Raw genomic sequence first — 16,361 nt, forward strand, 5'->3', positions numbered from 1 at the left:
GGGTGTTAATTTAAGTGGACTATGCTACATATAAATGTACATTGTATGGCTCATCCCATTCTGATCCATTTGTTTTCATGAGCAAGTAAATACTTGTGAATCAAAAGTCAGACTTTCAGTGTGGTGTGTTCATTGGGCATTAATAAGAAGCAGAATACAATCGATAAGCAATGAAAATTTGCTTCTTCACACACGACTCGTTCAACTTAGTTGATTAGCTTTATACTGTGAGGAGGAAAGCATGTCAGCCACTGCCTCATCTCTTGAGAGGAGATTTGCTTTCTTGTTTATATGGGAGTTATCCATGCATGCCTAAGATGACTGCCATAAACAGCCAATGGGGTTTTTACACAGATTCCTTCCATGCCATGACCAAAGAGATGCAATGTCTTGGTTTTAGACACTGGTTATCTTTGTGAAGTGATGATGGGTTCTTTGATGACATCAAGTGATGACATTGAGAATATTCCCCAAACTAAATTTACTGCTCTTGCCATTCATTTTGTTTTTCTGCCCCATAGGCCCTACTTTTTCAATTTCTGTGAAATTGTTGTCATATTAGCCAAGAGAGTGGGGAAAAAAAAAGAAAGAATGCCAAACTGATTAGGAATGAGGTTTTCTTTAATTTCCTCTCTCTTAAAATCATGCATATTGCGCAAATATTACTCAACACATAGATTGAAATCAATTCAACATTTAGTTGCATGCAAGGAAGTGGGTTATTGCAGGTAATTAGCGCATCTGCTGGGCCTCTACCTAAAGTTTTGAGGAAGGTTTGTGAAATTGTGTTGGTAAGACATGTACATAATTATCCAGTGAAGCAAAATGTGTCAAGTCGTTGAGTAAAATCAATATTAATCTTTAATTAAATATTTCTGTCAATTTTATGTTGAAAACCGTGTCAAAATTTGCAGTCTACCACCCACATGGTGTAGAATTTGTAAAAATACAAATTGGGCTTTTCTAAAAAATAAATTTGGTAAACAATTCCATATCAGGCAACATATATAATGAATGCCCTGTACTATCGCGGCTCAAAAGCAAATAACGGTACTGTTGGGATATAATAACAGACTGCCGACTGCCTTTTGAGGAGAGCGAAAGCAATCGCTCTTTAACCTGCTCTTCTTAAATCTGATATAGGAGAGTGATTTTTATCTCTCCTTAGTTGACCATTATCCTCTTACACTCTTAGAATGTAAATGCTCTAAACAGCTCTCTTTGATGGCTCCAGTCCAGAAGAGCTATTTAATGATCTCCTGCAATTTTTCAAAAGACAGTCCCTGAAATAATATACTTTATTGTAATTTGTTAATTAAGCAAAGTAGATGAAAAGCGGGTATGGGAAAGCAAGTAAAGGGTAATTAAAGAAATCAAGAAAACTATTTCTAATCATTGACATACATTACATTTAGGGAGAGGTTGGGATTTGTTACCAAGGTTATTTTGTTTACCATGTTTACTTCCAATGTCTGTAAATAGAATTGTGCACAATTTAATTGACCATCCAAAAGCACCCTAGGTGCTGCTCATTGTTACTAAAATTGAAGTTGCGTATTCCGGTCACAAGCATGGCACTGCATTTGGCATACAAAATTACGATGTTCAAATAAAATATCGCTGATATTTGTACTGCTGCTCAATTACTTAATAGCAGAATATGAGGCTCATCCTTACTCTTCCTGATAATATATAAAAGGTCAAATTACAATGTAAGAATCTTCCATTTGGGACTTCAGATAAAATTGCCACTAGTTTTAAGTTTCTGTTACAAATTTTAGTTGGTGACTTTGTCACTATTATATCACAAGTGTGTGCGTAACTATGAATGTCTGCTCCTGATTGGCTAACTGAAGCAGGTCATTAATTCACACAATCTCATTGGCGGATCCGCGGATTCATTTTAAGTTGCATCATCGAATGACTAAAATATGTTTTCTACTGCCAACTAGGAAATGTGTGTTGTCAAATATATTGTTGGCAGCAGTTTTAGGCAGACACTAAAATCAGGATCTGTGCTAAAATTAAACGCAGTCAGTGACAAATGGTGAATAAGTTGGTTTGTTTTGTGGCCAGAAATTGAGCTCAGCTCAAATCCTTGACAGAATTTTTTGCAAGAATTTCTGGTTTATATATTATTTGATTATCAACAATGCTAATTAATGCTAGTACACATAAATTATAGGCTTTATGGGAAGATGTGTGGCCGAGTGGATTAGGCGCCCGACTCATAATACATAGGTTGTGAGTTCGAGCCCCGCTCGTGCCAACGTGTTGTGTCCTTGGGCAAGGTACTTTATCCTCATTGCCTACTGGGGGATGGGGTTGGGTTGGATTGGATGTTTGTATAGTTGTTTGTTTCAATGTTGCAATATTGGCGCTGATTAAGCTGCTGCCTGCAAATTGCATTGTGTCTGTTTAGGTGTGTTTAATGTACAATTCTAGCAATTTGACCTGCGGGTCACCATTAGAGTTTGAAATAAAACCTTCCTTTTTTTTTATGTACTAATCCAGGATATTTCAACATTGTTTGGTAAAGGCCAATATTTATTAGCATGTCTACCATATTATAAGTTTTGCTTCTCTATCTTTGCTTTGCTACTGTCTGATATCTCAACATGATCTAAATACCCGCTGGCTGCATCGCGGCAGCTCTGTATGAGCTTTCTGAACGGCATCGCGATTAGCGGTATAGTAAAATATAACATGATTAAGGAATAGGGCTACACATCTTGAGCGGGATCCCATCAATATCCTAAATAAAGATATATATTACACAATCCATTTAACATTTTCCATTCCAGTTCAGAGATATTACAGTCAGCATACTCATCATCAATTTGGTAGAACAAAATGTAATTGAGGTTGTTATTGAATTTGACACCACCAATTAGGGTTGATTGTTCCTAATGGCTTCAATGCTCAATATATCATCATTTGTGTGGAATTCAATCTGGTAACTGTCACAGATACTAAATAGATACAACATGTCAGAAAAATGACATTCAATGCTAGAGAGATTTGTTTATCAGTGTAAAGTGTCATGAGGGCAGATAATTTTGAGTTTTCATTTCCTGGTACACATGATCATGATCATGTCCAGTTCAAGATCATCATGATCATGGTTAATGATTCAGACATTGTGGCGGTTAGAATAAGCAGGTTCATCAGAAGCAAAATATACTCCGACTTGTGTATCAAGGATTAAAAAAAACTCTGCCAAAGTCGTCATGTCGGGTTCGGGTCGGGTTTATAATTAGCAGTTAAAAAAACCTGATTAGATAATTTACTAATAAAAAAACAATTAAAAAACCCCAATTTTGAACGCAATCCAATTTTTGCCCTGTTTACAATTTAACATAAAGATGGAAAATTCTAGTGAAAAAAGGGCTGTTGCTGTGGGTCTTGAACGTTGAACAACCTACACGTAATGCATCTTGATTTGAGCATAGACCATGCTTTGAGCTACACAGGATGACATGATTGCAAAACCATATAAAAGGATGATACCGTGGATAATACTGTAATAGTTAAACTGTCGATCTACACATTTGTTGGTGCTACTGATATGTGGGAGCGCCTATACTACACCATTCGCAGAAGTATAAATTACAGTTGCACATGATTCGATAAATCAGACATCTTTATGGAAAAAAATATGAATTTGGCATTTTTGGTGTGCAAATACATCTGCATAAATTTGATACATGTAGAAACTGAAAATGACAAAAAAGGGTAAAATGTAACATTGGAACGTTGGAGAGTACATAGAACATTGGGCCTTCATTTTGAGCAACAGCTTCATATTTATCAACACTACCATTTTCTTTGTTCTTTTCATGTTTCTGTATGAAAAAAAGTTCATTTACCAATGACAATTTTATTGACTTTATATATACTGTAGCTGTAGGTCTATAGTTTTTTTTATAAAGCAATTCCTACTAATTTTAATTTTGTATATTTTTGCTAGGATCATGGATAGGCCTACGTGTAACTTGATATGTACTTTTACAGTTTACACTGCAGCAATAAAAACATTGCCTTTGAAAAAAAATTCAAATTTTTTACACCAACCTACATGCACTAAATAAATGTTTTCATACACTTAAAATGTTGCACAAACGACAGATGTGCATAAACCACAGGCCCAGCTAGAAAAGCAGAAAAGTTACAACTTTATAACAGTGTACAATAGTAGGCCCATACCAGATTCATGTTGCCTTCAATTGTACATTGTATCATAGACTATTCTCTCTTTAGTCTATGATTGTATTATGTCTGTATCCAGTCACAACAGGCTTGCCCTCATTTGCCCCTGCATTGTAGGTTTGGGCTCTACACATTACAGGCCTTTGAATGACACATTAATATCACAAGGTGAAGTTCAAGGGGGTAATATGTCTGTATTGGCATGGTATGTCAAGAGCCTGTGTAAACTTTTCTAGCATACTTGAGTTTATTAGCCCCAGATGATTGACCTGGATCCTGGATGGAGGGGGAACTTTTTTGAGTGGAATACATTTTGACAAATTTAGACATTCCACAAGAGCTTGAAAAACAATGTGGTGACTGAATTGGAAAATTGCAATTGATCAGTAGGTTTCAGGGAAGTTGTTTGAGATGTACACCCAGATCTTCAATTTTATTTTACAAAATCTTTATTTACAGGGAAAACCTATATGCCCGTCATAGGCTTAGGAACCGGGGGGGGGGGGGATGAAGTAAAAAAATATGACCAGATAGAAAATGGGTGTTTTTGACCTATTTTTCACAAAATTTCCTGATACAGAGCTAGAGGAAAACCCCCCTCGGAAAAACCTCCTTGGGTACCCCCAGGATGGGTCACCAAATTGTTTTGTTTCATCAGCCCCACCAAATGTTGAAAATCATCCTAAGCCAATGCATGGAAATCAAAGTGTTAAAATATTGCTTTCGCATACATTCGAAATTTATGCAAAATGTAAATGGCACGTACACAACTTCCCAATATGATCAAGTTTTGTTCTGTATTTAAAGTGAAGGCACTTATTTTGTTGATGAAAAGGCACAAGAATGCTTAAAAGCTGTGTCAATAGCTTTTGACCTTTATAAGCGCAGGCAGACCAGAATACTTTTCACAGACACAAAGTAATAATTCAAATGAATAAAAGAACAAATATTTGAATAATAAGATACTAGTACTTGGGTAAATTAAATTAGTAACTTGTCAGAGGTCAGGGCACATACATTATTGAATTGATCAACTAATTTTTAGCTAAAAATAATCATTATTCTATCTGTTTAATGAGGCATAACTTAATAGCAAATATTTCCCTTTATAATTTTTTTATAAATACAAACTACAAAGTACCATTAATTTTCTAACTGGCATGATATATGGACATTTTTTTACATTAATTTCTTCGGAATGTTCTTTCACTAGTTTCAGTGTAAACAAGTTACAACTTACAAAATAAATAAGTGCTGGACTCTGATACATAACTTGTATGATGATCTAATATTCTAAAAATAGTAGGCCTACACACTTCGCTCATTCAGGGGGCATCACGGTTTGTGAATGAGGCAAATGGGGCTAGTTCTAAAGAAAATGATTGTGTGGATTTTTTTTTTCTGATCACTGTTTGGATACAATTCAAAATGCAGAATCTAAAATAATACAGGTTTGAATTTCTGGTCAATATTGTTTTTTTTTCCACTTTTTAGATGTTTTATAATATTATTATTATTTTATTTGGGCTAGATACATTTGATTTCTGACCATTATTTTCCATCAATAATTGCTCACACAATAACTATTTGGGTCAAATGTTTATCATCCTGGTATTCCAAGAAAACAAACAAAAGAAGTCACAACCTTTTCAGTTTTTTTATGCATGCTGACTTCTGAAGGTAAATCCTACAAGACCTTCAATACTTTGATCCTACCTTCATGTAAGTAATTTTATCATGCCTCAAAATTCCAGATCCATAGAAATTTGATTGCATTGTTCTAATTTGCATAATTTTCTATGAGTACAAGCATGGTACAAGTCATGGGCACATAGGTCTTAAACAGCAACTTTTGAAGGCTGTTCAAAGAATCCAAACTATGGTAAATTCATAACCTCATAAACTAGCTTATTGTGCAAACAATATTTGTAACAACAATTAATTTTTGTAGTTTGAACATTTCGTTTTGACACAGATTGTGCAGTACTCAGCAACTGTCAGCAAGTTTATGTTGTTTCTGGGTGACAAAACAATACCCACCCTGTACTATGTATGGGCCCTGACCCTGATTTTGCTTTAAAGGGGCTTGTTTTTGCTGTATGCATGTACTTGTGAAAGCAGTTCTTTTTTCCGCAAAAGTGGATTGATTTTGACTGAAAAACTGAGTGAAAAAATAAAAAAAAATTTGCAGATTTTGTTGATTTTTAGGGACATGCAAAACCAAAAAAAAATGCATTCAAAACATAATTCCAAACTGACCCAACTCTACATAATATAGTCTAGAATAGGTTTTTTTTTGCATAAATATAAAGCTTCAGTCGTCAAAATAATGAAACCAATAACCTAAAGCTTACGGTCGAACAAACAAACCAAAAGATTGATGAAGCACTATGCACAAAACTAATATTGTAGGAAGAGGTTCAAAATCAGTTTCTGATCCAGTATGCTCAAAAGGTATGTTATTTTTTTTGACCCACTTCCTGTTTTGGGAAATGGGAATGGGAGTGAATTTGTAAAATAAGTTGTGGGACTTTTTGACTAATTTTAGTGTATTCCTTCTTAAATATGAATTTAATCAGCAGGCCCATATGCAGGGTTTTTTTGGGGCGCTGACTTTGAAAAGTGGACCTTTTTGTTTGGGGGGCAATTTTGTGAAAAGTGGACTTTACCAAAAAAGCGTAAAAACATGACTTTTTGCTCACTACTTTTAATATTTTAGGACTTTTATTAGACTTTGGCATGGCCACACCCCCTGCGCACGGACCTGTTAATCAGCCATTCAGTTTTTCCAGCACAAAATCTCTAATAAAATTTTCAACTGGTATGGCCTATCTAGGGAACTCCCCTACCTATCCTGTAGAAGTATATTGGTCCTTTCTTCCTTTGCTTTCGAAACTTCAAAGTGGAAACATGAATCATAGTTTTGAGTACTTGGTTAGTCATGGCATGGGTACACACACAGTGTATGTCAATACAAAAAGTCTGTATTGGTTTGTAGTCACAATTGATTATTAAAACCCAATGATTGGTGCCCTGACCTATGACTTAATTCATTTCCATAATTTATGTTTGTTGGTTTAAAAACAGGAAAATGTGAAAGCCTAAAGAGTACAACTTAAGAATGGTTGTGTTTTTAAGTGCCAGTAAGTTCTCTGTTTAGTTTAGTTGCTAACTTCAAACAAATAAAGTGGCGCTAGAATTGTGAAAAAATTCAACTCTGGTAAATAAAACTTTTGTTATTGGCCATGACTCTTCCTTGGTACCATGTTTATGTGAGTGGGTTTTCTCAATAGTGGAAATATTTCCTATTGTTCAAAAAGGTTTCCATACCCAGAGATTACCTGAAAATAGAGTGCTTGGTGTGGGTCATTGTTAAGAGCTTATTATTAATGACCAAACAATGCATTAAGAACCTCAGAAATTTGTCAATTATGTGTGGGGGTGACTGACATTTCACAATGCTTTATCGGTTTGTCATTTCCGATTTATTATCTCTGATAATAGTGGCAAAGTTTACTGAGTTCATATAAATTCCTGGCAAAATACTATGGTCTGGTATTGACACTTTATTCATGTAAAATTATATAGGCCTATAGAACCCAACTTGAAAAATGTGACCGTACACCACGAATGAGCCGTAAATGTCCTCAATTGTATTCTGAGTTACAGTGTAAAATGGGCATGAAGGTCATAATCATAGGTATTTCAATTTGGTGCTAAATGTATCTCATTAAATGAGGTACACGTAGCACCAAATTGAAATACCTATGAATACGACCTTCATGCCCATTTTACACTGTAACTCAGAATACAATTGAGGACATTTACGGCTCATTCGTGGTGTACGGTCACAAATAGTAAATATTTGCTTCCCTGAAAATCAAAGCACCCAATAATACTGTTAACCATTCATAACCTCATGAATGAACATGATTTGTGTGATCCAATCATATAAAACTGCTCAAATAAAGAAAGTCCGCAGTCATGTAACCTGTCCTACACCCGGGGTCCTACACCAAAACTTGATCTTGTTATGACAATTTAATTTATTTGGTCGTGTGTAGAATCTTGTTAGTTCCAATTTGATACCAAATTTGCTGACAAACACTCTAAATTGATTGATACCAGTATATGAAATTTGGTGCATTTTCAAAAGTTGCAAATTTAAAACGAACCACGCGGACCTGTAGAGGTGAATGGCAGAGCGCGACCATTAACATAGCCCGAAACATTCGCTTGGTCATATCGATCGCATCGTACCCTAGTATTCATCATAAAGCACTGTAGCAATCCATGCGTTTTAAATTCACAATTGAATAAAGCGCGCACTTCGGATAGTCGACAGGGGCCATCATGGGCAAGCAAGCTTGACCACATTGCCATGCTAAGCAATTTCGACCGCGTGCATAGTTTTGATTTGCAACTTTTGAAAATGCACCAAATGCCATAAACCAGTATCAATCTTTGTCACTTTTAAGTGTTTGGTAGCAAATTTGGTATCAAATTGCAAATAACAAGATTTTGCACACGACCCTATCAATCAAATTGTCATAACAAGATCAGGTTTTGGTGTAAGACAGGTTACATGACTGCGGACTTTCTTTATTTGAGCAGTTTATTTTAAACACACTGCACCCTATATTCTATTGCATACTCTCCATGATTTATTTCGTTTCACTCATAATAATTTCTTGATTTCTTTCTGTCTTTTCTCTTTGCAGATAGTAACACATGCAATACTGCAAAAACCTGCGGAGAATGTATAGTAAAAGATGCATCATGTGGATGGTGCACACAAGATGTAAGTTGGCAAAGAAGTTGAAAGAACTTATGGAACCGTTCACAAAAGGGTGGCCCCCCTTCCAGACCTTAAATTATTTTCAGGGCCCCCTCTTTTGGCTGTGAAAAATGTATGTCAATCCCATAGAAAATAGTTTAAAGGCCCCCTTGAGGGGGTAACATTTTTCAGGGACCCTTTTTGGCATCAGCCCCCCCCCTTATAAGTGTTTTGTGAACGGTCCCTAATGTGACATGTTCAATTGTGTGATCAATGGGTTTGCACGGCTGATCGCTTGATCGCAAAGAGAAATGTTGAACTTGAAATGTTCATATGAAATGCCAGGAAAGATCAATGTCCACATCAAGTTCATGTTTCAAATCATGTGTAAACAAAATATAACAAATAAATCATAATCAAAACCAATAAGAAATCAGTTTCTATATAACACATATGAAAGAACAGGAAATCAAAACAAAATGTCAGACTAGGAAATGAGAGGAGTGATTTCATTGAGAAATTGGATCAATATTTGGCTTTTTAGTTTTGTAATTTGCTATTGTAGATAATGTCAGATTAGTTTCACAGATTCTGTCCGTCTATCTGTGTGTATGGAGGTTTTTTTTTGTTTCTTTCCACATTTCACTGCTTTTCAAACAGGCCACCACACATATTTGTGTGTTTGTATGTGGGGTGCATGTGTGTTTACCAGGGGTAGCGCTAGAACTAAACACTCCAGTGTCCGCAGGGACCCCTGAACTTGCAGAAAATTAAAAAGTAGGGAGTCCGGAGTAGAGTTAGGTGAGTCCGAGTTGCACAAATGCAGCATAAATAGTATGTCTGTATTAGTGCTAGATTGAAAAACTGGGGGTCTGCAGGGACCCCTGAACTTGCAGAAAATTTAAAAACAGGGGGTCCAAACTCTATTTTGGTGGGTCTGGACCCCAAAATGCAGCCTAGCGCTACCCCAGGTGTTTACATGTTTGTTTGGATTTAGTGTAAACAATTGTAGTATAGAAATTGTTAAAGAACCTTAATGCTGGTTTCATACTTTCTGCCATTTGCTGCTAAGCAGTGTGATGCTTCATCATGCCGTGCAAGCGGAGCGGCACACCGCTGAGCAGCAGCGGCATGAAAGCCACTGTTGCCGCTAAGCACCGCTTCAATATCATATTTTGTTCTTATACGTTAGAGCGGCACTGCTCAGAGTTGACTTGAATTCAACTCCCAGCGGTGTTGACACTTCACTTGGGCAAAGTGGTGGAGTGATCGATATATATTGGCTTGCCGCTGGTCACCACTAGCGTTTCTGGTGCGACTGCACAGTGACACAAAATCATCTTCAAAGCGGCAAGCGGCAGGAAAGTATGAAACCAGCATAACATTGTAAACAAAATGCTAATAATCCGTGTACTGTCCAATTTTCTCTGACACAGAACTACACAGCCACAGGCGCTGCCAGATGTGACTTAGCAGAGAGTTTACAAAAACGTGGGTGTGCACCATCACAAATAACTAATCCAAAGAGTGACACCACAATAATTAAGGTAAGAAGGGGTAATCCATTTGAAGTTCACACTCCCCCTGTGGATGATTTGGAAAATATCTTCCACAGGAGGGAGCATGCATTTCAAATGGAATTAACACATTAATCAACTCTATTTGAAACTCATTCTTTTGTGGAAGATTTAGGTTGAATCTTTCTCAGAGGGTGTATGCAATTCAAATGACGCTGCCTGTGTGTTCATTCCATATTTGAAATTCATACTCCTACTGTGGAAGATATTTCCACAATCTTCCACAGGGGTAGTGAATTTTGAATGGAATAGCCAAGTGCAACAGATCTCTCTAAGATAATCATACAGTGTTGCAGATATATTTTTAGGGAAAGCGTGACTCAATGATTAGAATTCTTGCTTGTGGTGCATGAGATTTCCGGGAATAGAAAAGTTGCTGGGACACTGAATTTAATTGGCAAACTCTGTAGATGATATTCAAACTTAAGGTCGCCCCATAGTGCATTTAGATTTGGATATATGGACAATTGAGATAATTCCGTCTTTCGGAGGGGACGTTAAGCTGGCGGTCATATGTGCAGATAGGAAAGAGAGGGTGTTAACCCATGACGACGTTCAAATGTACCTCAATGAAAATAAGCTTCATAAGATGCTTTCTTGGGTTATCTAGGGTTGTCAAACCCGAACAAATCAAATAAAATAGGGATGTCCTTTAACACTAGCCTGATGATAGGCTGGTAACATTGCTGCCCGAGCACCCCCAGGGCCGGGCATTGCTGTCAGACTGGTACAATTGAAACATTACATGGCAGACTGGTTGGTAGCAATGTAGCCAAGGCAGTACCTGCACCATAAAACTCTAGTCTGTCCGGTAGGTTAAAGTTGCTGTCAAGCTGCTAACTTTGATTCATTATCAGTAGATCTGACTGGGGCCAGAAGAGGTTAAGATACTCCTACACTCATGGGGGAAATGTGTTTCAAAAACAGGAAGGTGGTTACATAAATGTGGGTGCTCACCATCATAATAACCAATTCAAATAGAGACACCACAATAATTAAATCTCCATATGATAAGTATAATAATATTGTGCAATTATTATCACAAAAGCGTTACAATAAAGTACAAAAATGAGTGCTTGCAAACTGGACATGGTAACGATAAAGGCCCGGGAGGGGTACTCACATAGTAAAGGCATACAGAGATGTGCCGCTCCAATGGGTAGGTTTTCCAGACATGGGTCTATGTTTTGAAGAAAGAAATCCTAATACATGGGTCTCCTTTTCTGTGTTATGTGTGAAAAATGTGTTGCTTTTACTATTTTCAAGCTCAAATCCTTAGATATGGGTCCTTATTTCCTGAAAATCCTTAGATATGGGTCCCAATTTTCTGAAAATCCTTGGATATCATGGGTCTCTATTTTCGTTAAGGGCTCTTTTTGAAATTCCCTTACACAGGAAGGTGTGCGCCATCCTGCAGCTTTCCTGTGCTAGCCTTTTGTTAAAATCCTGTGTGATTATAACACTGCAATTAGCCACTTCACCGACTTAAATTAGGAGCGCGCTTTCCTGACCAAGCTTTCCTAAGGCGCGCGCTTAGCGAGGGGAATCCTGCCTTCTTTCTAAGGCTGTGACCTATCGGGTAATGATGTATTCGGGTACCCGAGGTAAATTTCGGGCGAGTAACCGGGTACCCGTATCAAACGTAAAAAAAAAAAAAAGTTATTTATTTTTTCGCTTTGTAGTGTCCCTGGACCTAGAGCTAAACAATAGGATCATTCATGGTTGACTTATTCAAAAAAAAAAATGTAGGCCTATGTGTTTTGAAACTAGGTCCAAGGACACTACAAAGCCGAAAAAATAAATAACTAAATAACTTGAATTTTTTTTTATTTTTTTAATTCGGGTTATCCGTAAATGGAATTTGTATCCGGTAGGGAAAAAAGCGGGCGGTACCGAATATCCGGCTTGAGTCACTGCCTTACTTCTTTCTGTGTGAAAACGTGGTAGGGTATTTCAATATGAGCCCTAAAATTACCCTTGGAAATGGGTAAGGGTTTGGAAGCTCAAGCTGCACATCCACATCAAAAAATAATCAAAGTAACCACCCCCCCCACAACACATTTCACTAGTTCAAATAACTTTGCAGTGTTCCAAATACCAGGCAACATTAAAAGGTGTGGTGAAAAGTTTATTAAAATAAATGCTCCAATTAAAATCAAGGGTGTAGCCACGTTTTCATCATCTAAGATTATGAGATTGTATGAGATCATTCTGTACCTAAGTATATAAATCAGTTCAGGGCCGTAGCAAGGTTGAAAAATGTGGGGCGGCCATGGCAATTGTGGGGTGGCCAAAATAGATGACCTAACTATAGACATAAACACACCTCTGATTTTTCAAGTGAGGCCCTTTAACTTGGATCTATTAAACTCCTGCGATTCTCCAACAAACCATGTACCCACTTGAGGTTTTACTATACAACTGAAACCTGGCTCTGTTCATCCTTTGCACGGATCCATCATCTTGCTACCAAAACGAGGTTCTCCCTACAAACGCTTGCGCAAAAAGTGCATTTTCATTTCTCACGCTTTTCTAGCAATGTACTAGAAGGCTTGTGCAAAGTGTACGCGGTAATTAAAGCACGCGTTTGATAGGCGTACGCACACACAATACGCACTTTGCGGGTAGAACCTCGTTTTAAGACGACCATGCAAGGGGTCAATACGGGCAAACAAGAGCTAGCTTTATATGCATATTTACGTTTGTTGAAATATTCTGGTGGGGACAGCTGTGTTTGACAGCTGTGTTTGACAGCTGTGTTTGACAGCTGTGTTTGACAGCTGTTTCATCCCGCACATTGTACACATTGACACATACTTGCACACGATGAGCTTCTCTTTAGATGTATTCACTGTTTGTATGATTTCATTTTGTCTTTCAGAATGTACCTCTTAGTAATGCTGGCTCTAATGCATCTAATATAGTTCAAGTTAAACCACAAGAAATTAGGCTAACATTACGGCCTGGTAAGTACAACATAGGCAGGCTTAACTATTACATCCTAAAATGACTGTAATAAACACACACCCTGTACTGAATTTCCCCTGCCATGCTACCAATGAAAGTAGATCCAAGCCTTGAAATAAGCGGGCGCGGGGAGCAAATTTGCTCTCGTAAACTTCAGAATATTGTATCAAACAAAAAGAGTTTTTGTCAAGCAGGCTAATGTATTTCTATTGAGCAAGGGATGATGGGTAATACGAGGTAGAAACAGATCAGGTTGACTGTGATGCTGGGTGATTGAATGACGGGTAACATAACTGTCGTTTAAGCTGGTTAATAGTGGGTGATACGGGATGATGTTGCCAGTAGAAACAGATTGGGTTGAATGTTATGCTGGGTTATTGCAGGGTAACATTAATGTCAACCACCTTATGTCAACCACCTTTTGAAAGTGGTTAATAGTGGGTTGATATGGTGTGACGTTTCCAGTAGAACCAGTACAGGTCCTAAGTCACTTAAGGCCAAAGTAATGGAAGACACATTTGTCCACGACCGAATTTGAGATTTTTTGATATTTATCAACACTAAGATGTATTCTTTCACTTGAAACTGATAAAATACAACTTGCTAATATTTATTCGCTTTTTGCTTGATTTCTTTCACTCTTTTCAACTCTAAAAAGTCACATGGCTCAAGACAGCTTAGTAAATTGGCGGAAATAATGAGTCAGAAATGCGCTGAATGCAAAATATTGTGATTACTCACATGATTCGTGTCACGGACGCTGCGCAACTCTCGCTGCATATGTCCAACGCAGTCAAGACGCATTCGGTATGTTGTTAACACCAGCAAATGTGGTGTAAACAAAACAAAAATTTGCAGTCAAAATGCCACTTAGATTTTTTAATTATTTTGAATTTTGGCGCCCTGAAAGCAGAGATTATAGATTCATTGGTGCAAAAAGATGCATATTTAGACCATGCACCAGATACAGCTTTTACAAGTGTGAAAGTCTTACCGTTTTAAACTTTAAGGACGTTTTGTGCATAATTTTTCAGAGTTCACTTTTGACAATATTATGCGATTTTTGTGACAAGATAACTCGAAAAATATGCAAGCAAAGGGTAAACTTTTTGCACTATCCTTTAGAGTACATCAAAGTCTAGGGAAGGTTTTTTCATTTTTTCAAAATATTTGTTTTAAACAAAAATATACACCATTATGCTAATTTTAGCTTAATAATGTGACAAAATGGCTTTTTTCACGCTTTTTTTTCAATATTTCAAAAAGAGACGAATTTCAAAAAATAAAAAACCTTCCCTAAGTTCATGTCTTTTCTTCATGGAAAGCTAACTGAATTTTTTTACTCGAACGGATTTTTTTCTAAGTTGTCACAAAAAATTGGGGCAAAAAGTGAATTTTGTGATTTTTTCAAAAACTTGAGATTTTTGAACAAATCTGACGTTACCATGGGATTCCTTGACTCATTTCCTTTCCAAATATGTATAGTTTTATATTCTTTGGACATACAATTCAGAAATAATGAAGCTCGAAAAGGTCCATGTTCTCTCCCATTACTCTGCCCTTAAATAAGCTACAATACAGCAGGTGTATTCCAAAACCTGAGATTCGGCACCTTGAAGGCACAAAAAGTCTTAACATGCTTTCAACCTCTCAACATAACAGGGAGTGTATGGTCTTTTGCAGAGCAGTAGGTGACATACATTAAAAATACAAGGGAAATGAAAGAGATATGGTGCAAAGTATTCAGTATACACATTGATAGTGTGAACCAGCAAAGAAAACATACCAGTTAAGTGTAGGAGGATGGTGTCATGCATGTGAAGCGCTATCAGCTTTACAAAATTTGTTTAACCTGGTCACTTTACAGAACAAGGTCAGGATTTGTTTTTCATAATATAATATATGTATTGCACCAATTATATGTGTCATTAAATGTTGTTATATTTCAGGTGAAGTTGAAACCGTAATAATGCAAGTTAGGCAAGCAGAGGATTATCCAGTAGATTTATACTATGTAATGGACCTGTCCAAATCCATGGAGGATGATTTGAGGAATCTCAAGCTTCTAGGAGCCACATTAGGTGAGAAAAGTTTGTGATTTTAAGTTAACTATAAAGATGAACATTTATAGGGTATGAAAGTATGGACTATAATTTGCTTTTAAAGAAGAGGTCCAATTAAAGATGGGGACCAAATTGACTGTCTCACCCCTTGCAGATTTTGACATCTGATAAAAGCTCCTATTTTTCTCATAAGGCCAAAAAAACACCCCAAGTTTGTTTCCTGTAGCACGCGAATTTCATTTTTGACGGCTTATGTGCAAGCATTTGAATTTTTTTTTTCACTTGCAAAGAAAAAAAAAACCAGGAAAAATCGCAAAAAAATAATATAAAACACTTTTGGAGTAAACATTTACACATTACACAACAAATAAACAATATAAATATTCTTGAATATGAAGAAATATGATTTTTTTTGTGTCGGAGAAACCCACTGTAAATTTCCATACCAATTTGCAGCGAAAAGGGTATTTTTTTCCATTTCAAGACATGGATTAAAAAAAATGCATTTTGCATTGACTTTTTGGGCCTGCTACAGGAAACAAACATGGTTTTTTTTTGCCTAATACCTAGTAAAATGTTAGGCCGAGGTATGTTTCCTTCAGATAATATGAACAACTTCCATTGTATTATATTATACACCTATTCTATGGGCCATAGTAAAACATGTTTGTTGTTCTAATTGGAGATATTTAACTCAAAACTCGTAATCAAGTTTATAACCAGCCTCCATGTAAAATAAACAACATGTGAAAAAAATCGGACCACCGG

At 36.7% G+C, this 16,361-nt stretch overlaps 1 protein-coding gene across 1 annotated transcript in view; it reads left to right on the top strand.

Moving 5' to 3' along the window:
* Positions 1–16,361, top strand: part of LOC140151037 (integrin beta-1-like) — a 64,640-nt gene that overhangs the window by 26,546 nt on the left and 21,733 nt on the right. Inside the window, exons 3-6 of the mRNA XM_072173229.1 lie at positions 8,931–9,010; positions 10,423–10,533; positions 13,445–13,529; positions 15,480–15,611. Coding sequence (XP_072029330.1) covers positions 8,931–9,010; positions 10,423–10,533; positions 13,445–13,529; positions 15,480–15,611 — 408 coding nt within the window. The remainder of the gene's footprint in view (positions 1–8,930; positions 9,011–10,422; positions 10,534–13,444; positions 13,530–15,479; positions 15,612–16,361) is intronic.

Source organism: Amphiura filiformis, chromosome 4 (assembly GCF_039555335.1).
Source record: "Amphiura filiformis chromosome 4, Afil_fr2py, whole genome shotgun sequence".
NCBI lineage: Eukaryota > Metazoa > Echinodermata > Ophiuroidea > Amphilepidida > Amphiuridae > Amphiura > Amphiura filiformis.